At 42.6% G+C, this 16,059-nt stretch overlaps 1 protein-coding gene across 7 annotated transcripts in view; it reads right to left on the bottom strand.

Moving 5' to 3' along the window:
• The window catches only part of OSBPL3 (oxysterol binding protein like 3), a 136,714-nt gene that overhangs the window by 55,684 nt on the left and 64,971 nt on the right, over positions 1 to 16,059 (bottom strand). For all 7 annotated transcript variants that reach the window (XM_077811363.1, XM_077811365.1, XM_077811368.1 and 4 more), the window contains 8 exons: positions 13,673 to 13,789; positions 13,454 to 13,507; positions 13,140 to 13,253; positions 11,845 to 12,015; positions 3,100 to 3,226; positions 1,350 to 1,453; positions 1,140 to 1,232; positions 398 to 551 (listed from right to left, as the gene is read on the bottom strand). In XM_077811363.1, the coding sequence (XP_077667489.1) occupies positions 398 to 551; positions 1,140 to 1,232; positions 1,350 to 1,453; positions 3,100 to 3,226; positions 11,845 to 12,015; positions 13,140 to 13,253; positions 13,454 to 13,507; positions 13,673 to 13,789 (934 nt within the window). The remainder of the gene's footprint in view (positions 1 to 397; positions 552 to 1,139; positions 1,233 to 1,349; positions 1,454 to 3,099; positions 3,227 to 11,844; positions 12,016 to 13,139; positions 13,254 to 13,453; positions 13,508 to 13,672; positions 13,790 to 16,059) is intronic.

The raw sequence follows: 16,059 nt of genomic DNA, 5'->3' as shown, positions 1-16,059 counted from the left end.
GTTTCAATTTATGTATTACATGTAGAACCCTGCAAATCTGCAGATATTCACTTTATAGCCACGGATTGCAGATCAGATGTGGGATCCACATTTTGCATTGCACAGGGCTCTAACTGTGAAACCACAACATTTTCTGGACTTGGACAGGGCTCAGACTGTACTCTGGCTCCAAATCTAAAATTCTGAAGAAAAGAAAATAATTCAACAGTTAAGCTACTATTTTGATGACCTGAGCCCACCGCATTTCAGTGCCTGTCACATCCTGGGAAGCAGGGGGATGGGAAGTGACGTTATCCAGGACTTTCAAATTTTCACATAAGCCAGGCTCAGGTATGACATTATTATTTTAGCTGACACTTCACATAGCCATACAAGAAACACATAGAATCTCACTCACCTTTATGTGCAACGTGACACAAGTCTTCTTGCATTTTAGAAAATTCTGATGTTTCAGAGCCATCAGAGTAATTTTTCTCTTCCCCAAAATCTATTGTAGATAAATTAGGATTGGAAGCATGCAGTCGCATGGGGGCAGAAAATACTGTAGGTACCTAAATGGAGGACATTTACAATTGGTAAAATATGACAAGACAAAGTTTTGCATTTACATTGCAGACAATGTACAATCAGGCCTTAGACAACAGCATGTGAAGAACTGCTGTTGATCAGCAATGGTTTTTTGCATGGATAGTACATTTGGCAAACCAAAGAATAGGAAAGAACATGCTCAAAGGTTTCAAACTTGGAGATTTGGCAAAAATTTAGTGGAAACATTATTTTTGGTCTGGGGAGTGCTGGAGAGAATATTGTTGTACCATGGTTTAAACTTATTAGTCCCCAACAACATGATTTCTGGAAGCCATTAGGTAAACAGATAGTTAAACAGCACTGTAAGATTTGCAATGGCTTCTGGGCCCAGAAACAGAGGGTCAGTTGAGACCGTGTGTGAAATCTTGGCCACTTTTAAATCAATGGGATTTTTGCTATGGATGTCAGTCACTGTGAAATCCAATCTTACATATTACTTGATTTAGAAGGATTCAAATGTCCTTAAAAGCGATAGAGCAAGAAAGGATCAATAAGCAGGTTAGTATTTTGAGAAAGTTGGGTTAGGGCAGGAAAGAGGCTGTTCCAGTTACCTGCAACATTCCTTTAGCATCTTTCCCAATAACTCTAGGCCGCCACCTCCTGTGAATTCTTTTTTCCTTTTTTGGACTTTCAAAAGGTCCCCCCTTTTAACAACACAGGGAACAAGAATAATGGAAGGTGTCATAAAACAATACTGCTAAGAAGAAACAACACCTTGACACCCCTCCCACTTCCCTGACGTAATAATTTTCACAACTGACCTGCATGGCATTTATAGCAGGTGCTGAACATGTCCTGTGGAGAACTTCCATGCTCTGTAACAGCTGGCTCATTTCCATTAAATATGTGTGACAATACGAGAGATCTGTTTTGAAAGAGAAAATACTTCCAGTTTCTCCCAAGAAATGGAGACATGGGATGTAATTTTTTACATGCAGTTAAAGTAGGGGTGGGCAAACTTTTTGGCCCCAGGGCCACATTGGGGTTCCAAAACTGTATGGCGGGCCGGGTAGGGAAGGCTGTGCCTCCCCAAACAGCCTGGCCCCCACCCCCATCTGCCCCCCTCAGAACCTCCAACCCATCCAACCCTCCCTGACTGCCCCCTCCTGGGACCCCCCAGCCCTATCCAACCCCTCCTGCTCCCTGACTGCCTCGACCCCATCCACACCCCTGTCCCCTGACTGCCCCCCGGGAACCCCTGCCCTCATCCAACCACCCCCTGCTCCCTGTCCCCTGACTGCCCCCCGGGAATCCCTGCCCCTCATCCAACCCCCCCACACGCCCCACCCCCTTACCATGCCACTCAGAATGGGGATTTGATAGCTGCTTTCAACTACCTGAGAGGGGGTTCCAAAGAGGATGGATCTAGACTGTTCTCAGTGGTAGCAGATGACAGAACAAGGAGTAACGGTCTCAAGTTGCAGTGAGGGAGATTTAGGTTGGATATTAGGAAAAACTTTTTCACTAGGAGAGTGGTGAAACACTGGAATGCGTTACCTAGGGAGGTGGTAGAATCTCCTTCCTTAGAAGTTTTTAAGGTCAGGCTTGACAAAGCCCTGGCTGGGATGATTTAGTTGGGGATTGGTCCTGCTTTGAGCAGGGGGTTGGACTAGATGACCTCCTGAGGTCCCTTCCAACCCCAATATTCTATGATTCTATGAGGACTGGCAGCCGCGCTGCCTGGCAGGAGCTTGCAGCTGAGAGTGCTGGTGGCACGGTGAGCTGAGGCTGCGGGGGAAGGGGGACAGCAGGGGAGGGACTGGGGGTTAGCCTCCCCGGCTGGGAGCTCAAGAGCCGGGCAGGACGGTCCTGTGGGCCAGATGTGGCCTGTGGGCCGTTGTTTGCCCACCTCAGAGTTAAAGTCTTACTTTGATTCACCTTGTCTTTGCAGTCTAGTTTGTAACAGATTGGTGTCAGCAGCACAAAGATTGTTACCACAGTTTGGCATTAGTCAGCCCCCTTAGTGGAGAGGGCAATGATGCCACAGGCTTGGAGACTGTACTATCTTCTCACCCCTAGATGTGGGTCCTTCTAGGTCAGGATAGAGGTATATTGATTGGGCAAGCTTAAACTGCTCCTGATGTATTTTTGTTCTACAGGGAAATAACTTCAAAAGAACCTCAAGCTCTTGGACTGTAAATATGGCTGGCACTTGTGATGTCCACAAAGGCCCAGATTTTCAAAAATGGCTAGTAATTTTGGATGCTTCAATTTCTGGGTGCCTCGTTTGAGGCACCTCAAAGCCTGATCATCGGAAGATTGATGCCCAAAACTTTCTGAAAAAGTCAGGCCTCTTTAAGAGGTCTCATGTTGGCTGCCCAGAAATGGAAGTACTCGAAAATGACTATTCCTATAAAATGTGGACATCATTCACTTAAAAAAAAAGCTACCACCATCATTTTCAGACGTAAACACTACACGAGGACAGCCCTTACAGAGTCAGTCAATTCCAGGTACAGTCAGGAAATCTGAAATAACCTAATAGTTTGAAGTTCCTTCAAATAACATAACCTTTTGAGCATTTTTCCATATCCTCAGAAGACTGCAGCCAAGGTGGAATCTTGGACTCACTACTTGGACAGGAAAACTGTAAGCTACTTCCAATTCGCAATGAGTTCTGGTTTGTCATGCTGTCTGCCTGTTCCAAAGAAACAGAAATGAATGATTAATACAAAGACAATCTATTATTGTGGTGAAGATACATTATGGCATCCAGATGCAAAGGACCAGGTTCAGAAGCTGCTGAAGATTATATGCACCAAAGGTGTCACAAATATATGAGTCAACAAAGATATGCACATTTTTTATTTAATACCACCCCTTATAGATATGTGAAAATCTGAATAAGGGAGTGAGCTGACTAGCAGCTACTAGCAACAGAAAGCCAAATACAGAAGAAAAACCAACAAGAACTGGGTTTGCTAAAAAGTAGATTTAAAAAGGTTTAAACACTTGAAACCAGTTATGTCAGAGTAGTAAATTGAATAGCACATCATCTGCCTTTAATGTTCTCCCCATTTCCGACTCAGCAAAACAAGGAACAAACCACAAATAGTTTAAATGTTAGGAAGATTTTAAAGAAAGGGGCAAGTTTCACCAGATGTTATCTGAAGAACTGACTAATGTTCATATTCCTATGATTAAAGGTATTGAACAACTTCCATATGTGGAGAGATTATAAAGACTTGGACTTTTCAGCGTGGAAAAGAGATGACTAAGTGTGGATGTCATAAAGGTCTATAAAATTGTAACTGGCGTGGAGAAATTGAATAAGGAAAGAACCAGGGGTCACCCAATGAAATTGATAAGCAGCAGGTTTAAAAACCAAAGTAGTACTTCTTCACACCACACAGTCAACCTGTGGAATTTATTGCCAGGGGATGCTAAGAAGGCCAAAAACTATAATGTGGTTCAAAAAAAGAATTCGATAAGTTCATGGAAGATAGGTTCATCGATAGCTATTAGCCAAGACGGTCAGGGATGCAGCCCCATGCTCTGGGCGTCTCTAACCTCTGAACAGGGAATGGATTACTCAATGATTGCCTGTTCTGTTCATTACCTTTGAAGCACCTGGCATTGGCCACTGTCAGAAGACAGGATACTGGCCTAGATGGACCATTGGTCTGACTCAATTATGAGGATCTTGAATGATAGTCCTTAGTATCCTTTTGACTATATGCCTCTGCTGCATAAGAATTACCATGCTATATCCACCAATAGCTGATGTAGTCTGCTATTCTATTACTGGTCTCCAACGGCAACCAGTATCACATGCCTCAGAACATGTAAATCCCCCATAAAGGCCAATTATGCAGTAACACGCTTATGGGGGAAGTTTCTTCCTAACACTAAAATGAGTTGGTGGTTGGTTAATAATACTCTTATCCTATCTAGAATAACTACAGAGGAACTTCTTATTTATACAAGTGTCTAAGCCTTTTTTGGGTCCCAGTAAGCTTTTTACCCTCAGTAGACTCTTGCAGGAGCAAGTTCCCCAGGCTAATTTAGAAGTTTCATAAAACATTTCTTTTAAAATCCATTTTAAATTGCTTCCTTTGCAATTTCATTGTGTGTCCCCTTTATTCTAGTATTATGAGAAAGGTTAATTGGAAGGGCCCAGATAATCTCTATCACCTATTTTATACTCTTCTTTCATGTTTCCTCTTGCTCAGCTCCTCTCTAAACTAAGCAATACAAGCCTTAAATCCATCTTCATATGAAAGTCTCTTCTATCCCTCTATAGTAATAAGCTTGTTGCCTTTCTTTAGTCCTTTTTACTTATGGAGTGGGAAGAAAACTGAATATACTATATCTATTGATACTATTGGTTTTATATACTGACATTAGAATAACTGTATTAAATACAGCTTGTTTAGTCAGAACCAAGACAGTAAATATCAATTAGTAACTTTATCATTAATTAATGTATGGTTGCTCAGCCATACAGCTGCTCTAGTTCGTTAAAATCACTGCAGAAAGCTGTAACCATCCATATGTATTAAACATGTTACCCACCTTCTGGAATGTACAGATGGAGTTTATAAAGATGTACAATTTAGAACAACTTCGTACACACATTCCACATTTACTTCTCCAAAATTCATAATGTGAAACTTACTTTTGCCCTACAATTCATATGCAAATTGGGGGAGTGAGGGGGGGGGGGGGAGAGAAGTTGCCAAAAAAGAGGCAGGAAAGGAAGCAAACGCCTTTATAGCTCCATCTAGCTGGACACACTGACTCGCAAAGAGAATGTTAACCCTTAGAATGCAAACATTCTACAAGTTGTTACAATGTGTAGCAGAGAACATTGCCCATGGGCCAAATCTTCAGCTGGTGTAAACTGGCATGCCTCCACTGACTTCAAAGCTGGGTTAATAAATTGGCAGTACACTAAAGTATTTCATATTAAAAATAAAGTTACATTACTGTACCTCTGGTTCTTCAAGTAGCGTTATTCACACAGGTTCCACTCTTGCTATGCATGTGATCAGATTCTTTCAGGCAGCAGTGTCCGTTGGGGGAGCCTTCATGCCTTAGATATCCTTGCATTTTCCCCACCCGTGTGCATAAAGGGTGGAGTGGATCCAACCATCCTTCAGTTTCTTTGCCAATACAGAATCCCAGAGGAGTAGGTTTCTGTAGCAGCGGGGAAGGAGGGCAGTTCGTGGAATCCATACAGACAACACATCTCAAAGGCCCACAGGTACTCTAAGGTAAGTAACCATTCTTTTCAGTGATCGTCCATAGGAAGCAGTTGTCTCTGCTCAGAGGTGGGTAGTAGGAGTGCTACCTAAACAAGTGAGTGCAAGATATCCCTACCAAAGCAGGAATTCCATCTGGACACAGCTACAAAAGAATAGCGTCTTTTAAAGATGTGGACTGCGTTCCCTGTAGCTGCCTTACAGATTTCAGAAATAGGGATATTCTTCAAGCAGGCAGCAGAGTCTGCACGAGCTCTAGTGAAATGAGCTCTAATGTGCTTAGGGGGCTGGCTCTTGCCTGGCTAACTCATAACACGGCCTTATGCAGTTGGAGACCCACTTACCTAGCCTGAAAGGACCCTCTCTACAAAGGCTACAAACAGTCTAGGTATGTTTCTGTATGGCTTTGTCCCATCACTGTAGAGAAACAGTGCCCTTCACTCCATCAAGTGGGTGAAGTTTTGCTTCCCTGGAGGTGGAGCGAGGCCTGGGGAAGAATACTGGGAGATGAGTGAATAGGTTCACCCAGAATTCTGAAATAGCTTTGGCTCAAGGGGGAAGGGGAGGGGAGAATCCAACAAGCCTGCTAATAGTATATTGAGGTCCCAAGGGGGAGGGAGCTCCTGAACTGGGAGAAATACATGAATGAGGGTTCTTAAGGAACCCTACCACTGTAGGGTGGGAATATACACTCCTATTCAGGGTCATATTGTAAGTGCAGCTATTGCTGCTGCATGGAGCTGATAAAAAGTCAAACTTGTTTCAGGGCTAATAGAGGGTCCATAATTGCTGAAATGGGTGTTGTCAGGGGAGAAAGCGGGTGCTGAAATGTCCAACTGGAATACCTCCTCCACTTTGCTTTAAATAAGTCCAGCGGAGGCTTTTCTGCTGTGGATCAGATTGTTCTGAACTCCAGCTGGGCAGCTTCTTTTCAGGCTGCCAGATGTAAGGAGGCTGGGTCTGGATGCTGGATCTGACTATTGTTCGGTGAGACCATGTCAGCCACAGCAAGTCATGTGCTTGGTGGCTATGTTGAGAGATTCATCAGATCCAAATACCAGAACTGCCTGGCTCATGCCAGGGCTATCCTAATCCTCAGTCCTGCCTTTTGCCTTAGTTCCGAAGAATCCTCTGTATCGTGGGGATCAGCAGAAAAGCATAGATCGGTCCCAGTGTCCAGGGGTGAAAAAAGCATCTGTCACGGGCCATTGAGCTGAAGCCCCCGCTCTGAAACAGAATGCCTAACACTTGTCATGGTCTGGGCAAACATCTACTTCTGGGAATCCCTACTTGTGAAAGATGTACTGTACCACTAGTTGTCTGAGAACTGTCTGCCTAGTTGATCTGCCAAGCTGTTCTGAAGGCTGGGAAGGTACACAGCCAGTGGTGCAATTTGATTCAAAATGCACCAACTCCAGAGCTGCATGCCCTCCTTACTGAGCAAAGACATTCTTGCTTCCCCTTGTCTGTTGTCATAATTAGGGCCCTATCAAATTCACAGTCCATTTTGGTCAATTTCATGGTCATAGGATTTTTAAAATAGTAAATTTCATGATTTCAGCTATTTAAATCTGAAATTTCAGTGTTGTAACTGTAGGGGTCCTGACCTAAAGAGGGGTGTGTGTGTGTGTGGAGGGGAGGTTGCAAGGTTATTGTAGTGGGGGATTGGTGATCTAGATAAGCTCCCCAGGGTGTCCATCCTCACAGTCTCAGTGGGTAGAGATGCAAAGGGGTTGCACACATGAAGAGGGTCTTTCCACCAGTTTAATGAGAAGAGGGCTTCTTGTGGGACCATGACCATTATGTCTATGTGATGCCTGCTGTAGATACATTGATTTCAGCCACTCTTGTATGGAGTGGAGGTGAAGTCTGGCAAACTATATCATTTAGGTTCATGAGGCCATAAATCCCAGGTAAGTTCTCATGGATGCTCATGTGTGCGCTTGAAGCTGGGAAGGTAAGCTCATTGACCTGGAATCTCACACTGCTCCTATGAATGCTACGCTTGGAGTCTGAGTCAGTGTGGATTTCGCTCTGTTGACTTTGAGACCCAATAAGGTAAAGAGCTTTAAGGTTACTTGGATTCAAGTTGGTCACCTGTTGGTGTGATCTTTCTTGGATCAGACAGTTAAGATGTGGGCAAACCTGGATTCCTTGTCTCCTTAGATGAACAGCCACAACTGCCAAGCATTTGGGTAATGCCCTTGGTGTTGTGGAAAGACCAAAGGGCAGGATACTCTACTGTGTTCCTACCAAGACTCTGAGCAATTACCTGTGGGCTGGATGATTAGGTGTCTTGCTGGTCAAGAGCTGCAAACCAGTCTTGAGGCTCTGATGAGGGAAGTCACCATCCTGAACTTGAAACAAAATTACTTCATTCAGACATTAAAGGTCTGAGACACCCCCTTTCTTCTTTGGGAAGAAAAAATAATAGAAATAGACCCCCTGTCCCTGAAGGCACCTCCTTCACTGCTCCCAGTTGTAGAAGGCAGTCCACTTCTTGCTTTAACAGTATCTTGCGAGACAGGTCCCTGAAAATTGATGGGGTGGGGATAAAGGGTAGGAAGGGTTTGGAACTGGAAAGATCCCTTTTTCGCAATCTCTAGGAGCCACCAGCCCAAGGTGATCCAGTCCAGGCTTTCCAAAAATAAGATGCAATTTCCTTTTTTACCCCCCTTTGGCAAAGATTCCAGAAAATTCTGTTGGGCTCTTGAAGTTGGCATCAGACCTGCTGCCTGGTGGACATCACAGCATGTGCAGAAGCAGAGAGAAGGGCAGAGAGTCATCTCTAGTGGAACTTCTACTTCTCCTGCTTCAGCTACATCTTTCTTGTGTTTTTGAGGTCCTCTGGGGCTGACAACAGCACTAGGCAGAGAAGCACTGCTTGAAGGACAATTGTTGACATGTTTGCTTCCTTCTTTGGGCTGCTGTGTTCCAGTCTCAAGAACAGAGTTGTCCTCAAGGTCTCAGGGAACAGAGGGCCTCATCCATCCTAGAATTAAGAGATTCACTACCCGCCAATGCAAGGTCGTCAATTGTTGTTTAGGCCTTCCAGGGGATCCCTACAGACTACAGCCAGGAAGACCTACTCATTGCCACCAATGTGGCCATATTACATATGTTAAATGTGTTCAGCACAGTCTGTCAATTGGTCCTTCAGCAAAAGGACCTTCATCTTCTCTTGATGTGCTTTTGGAAGCTTATCTATAAGCTAGATCCCATACTTGGAGAGGAGGGCCTGATAATTTATCCCATACTTGGAGAGGAGGGCCTGATAATTAGTTATATGCATCTGGAAGCTGACTGAGGAGTATACCTGACACCTAAAGAGGTCCAATTTATTTGGGGTCTTCTCTCAGGACCCCAAATAAATATATATAATTCATAATAAATAATATTCATTTGGGAGGTCCCTGTTTTTATGTTTCCTGGACAGTGGCCACTACAAGCAAACCCAGTACTGGCTATGAACAGAAATATCTAAATTCCCTGGAAAGGAGCTAGTATCTGAAAATGATCTATTGGCTCACTTGGGTGTGTTTCAGGCTCCAATAGTCCCTCATTTTGTGGGCCTGGTGAGCCTGCCAGGTGTGGAAAGGTATTAGATGTCCATGAGTTGATATCGTTTCTCCTGAACCACTTCCAGTAGTATACCCAGGGTCTTTGCCATGTTCCTGGAACACCCTGAAGTCATCCACTGAGGAAGACATTGCAGAATTCACTGCCCCATCTGGGGAGGATGCGAAGATGGCACGGAGGACGAGATGATTTTCCTCCTTGCAGCTAATGCTCTTCCTCACTTTCCAACTCTTGCCTTACCAATATTTGAGACCGCACCAGATGGCATGGCTGGAACGACCTATATTACCTCTTTGGGGAGGAGGATCTAGCTCTGGAGACAGTAAAAGATGCAGGCTTTCTAGAGTATGGCTGCCCACCCCACTGCAAATACTTTCTTAACCTGATAAACTGATACTCAGAAGCTGGTGGCTTGAATATCACCACCTTCAATCTTTTAAGGAGGGGTGACTCGGGTATTGGGCTCACAGTTAAGTCACTTGGGTACAGTGTATGCTTTGGGTACCAAGATAGCTAGTACTGGGGAACACTCTTTTGAGATGACTGGTATGGAGGCAATAGGTACCAGGACTCAGGGTACTGAGACACACTGTGCCAAGGCTCTGGATACCAAGATTACCAGTCCTTCGGCATCAATCTCAACACTGGGTGAGAAAGAGAGAGAGGTCCATAGACTCTGGGACTACTGCTGATGCTGTCTTGGTAATTGGTACTAGGGTACTTCAAGAGGCCTGGTTATGCTTTTGGGCTTTGGGAGATTGAGCCTAAACCAAGCCAAGCCAGAAGTTTGATGGTTCTTCTGTCTCTGCTTGCTAGGGTGAAGGTGACCTGCACCTATCTTGGCCCCGCAGTGGTGCTCTTTTCTGCCCATCAGAAGTTGTTAACGCTGGAATAGCAAACAAAGCCTCTAAGAAATAGTGGTCTGGGAGCGCAGATTAGAATCTTGGCTCACCGGTGCACTAATAGAAAGGGGCCACCCAGATGACTATGGTCCAGTTCCGAACTTCCTTCAGTGTCCCAGGAGGAGAGCATCAGGCTCTCAAGGTGGAACAGCTCAGATGGACTTTTCTAGTTTTCCGAGTGTAGCTAGAGAAAGAGTGACATACTCCCCCAAAATGCTCTACATGTCCCTATCCTAGGCAGATTAGGCACCAGAAGTACCCAGCATTTACAGGTCTTAAAGCTTCTGCTATATTGGTAGGATGGGTGCATCTAGCCTAAACTGATATTTGTTTTAAAAAAAAAAAAAAAAAGAAGTGGGCAATAACCAACTAGTAAATAATTAGCGAGAGTACTAGCTAATTAACGCTAGCACAGTATACAGAAAAGCAGGCAAACACTGCAGGAGTTTTGACTTGCTGCCACAGGCGGTAAAAAAGGAACCAAAAGACCCATTCTGCCCTTTATTCCCTCAGGAGCGTGTGCGTATGGGGTGGTTAGCACAAGGATATCTATGGTGCAGGCGTGGCCCCAATTGCTGCGGCTGGCCAAAAGAATCCAAACTCGTGCACATGGGGTGCATGCATGGTAAGACTAGAATCTGTGTGAACAACTCATCTTGAAGAAAATTTCATGTCAATTAAACACATTGGCAAATTTATGATTTACAGTTTTATCATCACTGCACCTTTTTAAAGGAAGCCTAATTACTTATAATATTGGATTGCTAATGTTTTGTAGTTCTTATAGCAAACAATTTCATAAAGTATCTAAGTTTTAATGTTAAACCCACACATTTTCACCACTTTAGCATGAATGGACAAAGCTTAAATTTAAGTAAAAATCTAGAGTTACTTTTCCCATTCTGACAGCAAAACTCATGTGTACCAAAGATATTTATTATGCAACCATAAAAAGATTATAACTTTTCCGATACTAGCCTTGTTACTGTTTAAATAAAGCAAAATAAAATTAAATTTTAATACAACTTTAAACAATGATATTTTAAAAACACAGGATAACTGTACAGTATTCTATAGCAGTGGTTCTCAACCAAGGCTCCGGGGCCCCTTGAGCAGGCTCCAGGGGGTCCATCAAGCATGGCCAGTCACTTGGGCCCACGGCAGAAAGCCAAAGCCCCACTACATGGGGCTGAAGCCTGGGGCCCTGAGCCCCGCCATCTGGGGCTGAAGCCAAAGCCTGACCAACTTAGCTTCGCAGGGGCCCTGGTGGCATGGGGGCCACAGGCAATTGCCTTGCTTGCTACCCCCTAAAACCAGCCCTGGCTTTTATATGCAGAAAGCCAGTTGTTGTGGGACAGGTGGGCTGTGGAGTTTTTATAGTGTGTTGGTAGGGGGTGGCGGGGGGGGGGAAGAGCCTCAGAAAGAAAAAGGTTGAGACCACCTGCCTTAGACCATTTTACTGTTTACATCTTACACCAAATCTTTATCAGTTTGTGAAAGACCGTAATTAAGTTTTTGGTTTGGTAGAGGAACTCAAGCTACATTAATCCTTGATGAAAGCTCATCATTACCTTTCTACCTGAGACAGAGTCGAACACACCAGGTACAGAGTCTGCGGTAGAGGACGCGGGGAAGAAATGATTATTGATATCATGTGGAAACATGGCAATTTCATTTTGACGATACAGTCTGTGGTGACGCAGTTTTGCTACCCATTCGTCAAACAGTTCCTGAGATTTCACCTACAGAAAATAGTTAAGTTATATGATAGGGAGTCATGGTTCAACCTTAAATTACTAGACAAAACTAGATCTTATTTTTTTCTTATTTCTTATAAGGTGGCCTCAAAGGGTTCTGAATTCTTGACAAAGCGTCAATAAAGTGTGCCTGTTAAATAGTACTCATCACTTGCCTGAATACAACATAGAAAAAAATTCATGGAGCAGTTTAAGAGGAACACTATGTTAGCTGAAGTCTCTCTGTAAGGCCCCAATTCAGGAAAGCACAAACAAATGTTTGAGTCCATCCCTATTCAGGGCAACACTGACACACATGCTTAAGTCTCACTGACTTCAATAGGACTTAAGCACACGCTTAAGTGCTATCCTAAAAAGGTGTACCTTACTACATAGGGCCTGATAGTGTGAACTTAAATACAAGTCTTGTAAGCCTGTCATCTAGAAGACAGGCTCAACTTAGACTCACAGAAGCATGGCAGCATTAAATCTTTGCACATGCCATAGTTGTGTGTCTATGTGTATATATGTTTTCAGTTTTACTTCCAAACTTATTTGCTTTAAAGGTTTAAAAAAAAAAAAAAAGATAAACTTACAACTTTAAAACTACAGAATATAGTCCACAGATAAAATAAATACATTCCTTCTTAATTATGTCCTATTAATAGATTAGATAAGTGCAAGTACGCTCACATAATGGAAAAGATGCCAGAGGGCACAACAGCAGCATCTAATTACTCTGGTCCATTTCCCTCCCCGCCCCCCAACATATTCATCTCACAAAAAGGAGTACCTAATTTAAGTATTAAAAATTGCTGCCAACAATGAGACTTTGTGTTTGACAAAATTTAAAGTTAGAGAGATTTTAAAGAAATTACAAATTCCAGAAACTGAACTACAGCAAAATAAAGGAGATCAACTGCTTCTCAGCAAACTATAAAGTTTTGCCAAATTTGACAACCGCTGCAGAACTTAAAACGTTTTTCCTTCAAGTTAACCAACATTTCCAGCACCCTTTATTAAGAGGCCAACAACACACACACACAGAGATCACTAGGTACATCACAATGTTTTAATATTTTTACAATTTGATTGGTAAGATACAGAATACGATTGCCTTGAAGAATTACCTTTAGATGGTATATGTATTCTTCTGTATCCAAATCTATACATTTTGTTGATTTCTTTACAGACATCACTGAAAGTCCAACATCAATGCAGCCATGCAGCTTCTCTCTTTCTACCTGCAAAGAAAGATTTTATATAGAAAATTAGCATTAATGCCTGAGGCAGGGTAGGAGAAGAGATGCACTGATTGGCAGGACCAACATTTTTAATTCATCTTGTAGTTTAGAAATTCAAAATCTATCTTTCCTTTTCACAACATGACCCAAGTCCTGTTATTCATATGAAATACCACAAAATCGAGGGAGAGACAACTTACATCAGCTTGACACTTGGCATACTTCAAAATTCCTCTGTCCAAGAAGAAGTATCTCTGTAATCAGAAGTGCAAAGAAACCTTTTATAGCAGAGCAGGAAATGATACAATATATTCCACTAAAAGGGCATCTTCTGCTGTTAACTTTTCAACAAAGGACAACACACCAAGTGAGTTAAGTTTAAATAGCAACTAACCCTAAGATACACACTTCTTTCCTACCTTGTGCCAGCCTTTCAGAGGCCATTTCCTCTTTTTCAGCAGGTAGCCTTCCTGTTTCTGTGGTTCCTGAGTATAATTCATGACTCCTCGCAGTCCTTCTACAACTTCCCAGCTGTCCTATTAAAACACAAAATCCAAACCTGCTTTTTTTTTTTTTTAAATAAAGGAACAGAATGAAAACATTTCTCTGAATAAAACGCAGTGAGACCAGAGTCTCACCTTGAGAGAGTGAGTAAAAGAAGTGCAATTTTTCTGACACCATGTCTCATTGAATGTATGTGCCTACCAGGATTATTTACATATAGTACATAGCCACAGGAGACACCACAGTTTAGTATAAAACCTTTATATTAATATGGGTAAAAACAACTCTTACTGAAAAAGATCTCCTTAGTGCATCATTGCCTGTAAAGCAGACCATAAAAACCTAGATTTCTGGCATGTTTTTCAGCACACGTGAGCAACTCAAGGTCCTCCCCTCCCCCGCCCAAAAAAACCAACCAACCAACCAACAAACCCAAAGCTAGATGAGCAACTCAAGTACTGAGACATGCAAGAGGCAGGAGCAAAGGAGGAAAACCTAAATGAAAATGCCAACAGAAAACGTTTTCTTCTTCTGCATGACAGTCCTAAAGGAGTGACCTTGAAGTAATCTGACATACAGGTAGGAACAGAGCTGCTGCTGATTCTATGATTTTTGTTCATGATTTTTTATTTATAGAAAAATGTTAATGAAAGTATAACAACTTCCCAGATTTCTGACCAGAGGCATCCTCCTATAAATGTAGTGACTTTGGTTCAACTATCATTGGACCAGACAATTTATTTTATTTTATTGGTTAGGTGTTGATGTGAAAAATATTCTATATATAGGGGGAAATTTATTTTTCACAGTAGTACATACATGATCTTTGTGTCATAGCCACATATTTGGCAGGAGTGGAGGGGGAGGATGAGGGAGGAAAAGAGGGAGGGAAAAAAATCTAGATAATCTTACCTTTACCTTCTGGCTTTTAATGATTTGGAACACTACTGTAATGGAATACACTGGCCCTACCAAATGACAGCAGGAAGGGGAATATTTTAGGTACCTGGCTTCCCTACTTAAATTATACAAAGCAGTAACATGCAGAGGGGTCACACAGCACTTCCAAGAAATCTTTACCAAAAAATTCTAAAATGGTATTTGTTGCATTCCTCTATTTATTCGGTGTTCAAACAATTCTGGTTTGCAAAAGATTTTTATATCTAGAACACCCAACAAGAGTTTAGTCTGAACCATCACACTGCCCCTTCGGTAGAGCCAAACTAGACCAGCACATAGAGACAAGAGGTCAACAAATATAGAGGCACATCAATCCTTCATTTTGTGCAACATTAGTTGACATGGGAGCTACAGTAAATACAAGTGTCTAGGTACAATAATCCACTCCCCACAATCCTTGGGAAGCTAGGTAAAGCAATATATTCATTAATAAAGTAATGATGTAGAATAGCAAGATACCACAAAGCAGGCATTCCATAAACAGTTTAAGCAAAATTATTCCCCCATTTACTTGTGTCCCTGGTGAGGATTCCTCAATTTGTTCCTCTATTTTCCCTGCCTTGCACTTCAGAACAGTTTCCTGCACTGAGAATCAATATTCCCCAGCACTAAACAACAGTCCACAAGAGTTAGAAGGGTGGCACTAATCAGATCTCATAACACAACACAATATTTAACTCACAATGGGATTCCACAAACCAAAGATGAGCTAAATGTCCAGTTTCCCTAATTTAAATTCCTATTATAGGAAAAGTTTTGCATGTTGCCCTTTGTTGGTTATGCCTCCTTTTTTGGCTGTGTTATAGAAGAATATTTTCCTCACCCCTTCCAATCTGCAATATTTTTAAGTGATCACTTAAGTATTATTTATAATAAGACTTATAAAAACATGGTTTTCCTTACTAGAAATCAGAAGTTATGCTCCACGTTCTATCCTTTTAATCTTTCCTCATTTGGGCTAGATTGTAGCTTGAACTATACATCCACAGGAGGCTCTCTGCCCCCTTACACTTCTAAGTAAGTTACCTGGACCTTTGATCACGACACACAGAGCAGGTAGACATGGAGTAGGTGGTGAATTGATGAACTCTTGGCTCTGTCCTCCAATGAATCAGCCAAAAGTGAGCCAGAGTAGTGGGCATTGTAGTTTGCTTCTGGTTGAGGATCACAGCAAATTACTACCCTTCTCCCCTGGAGCAAGGATCCAAGCAGAGAGGTAACTAGGCCTTAGATGGGTACCCCTGGGGCATAGGGCCTCCCATCAATCAATCAAGCTAGCCCCTAGTTCAGTGGTTCTCAACCTTTCCAGACTACTGTACCGCTTTCAGGAGTCTGATTGGTC

This window comes from Eretmochelys imbricata, chromosome 2 (genome assembly GCF_965152235.1).
Source record: "Eretmochelys imbricata isolate rEreImb1 chromosome 2, rEreImb1.hap1, whole genome shotgun sequence".
NCBI classification, from domain to species: domain Eukaryota; kingdom Metazoa; phylum Chordata; order Testudines; family Cheloniidae; genus Eretmochelys; species Eretmochelys imbricata.
This window is presented reverse-complemented; position numbering and strand designations above follow the sequence as displayed.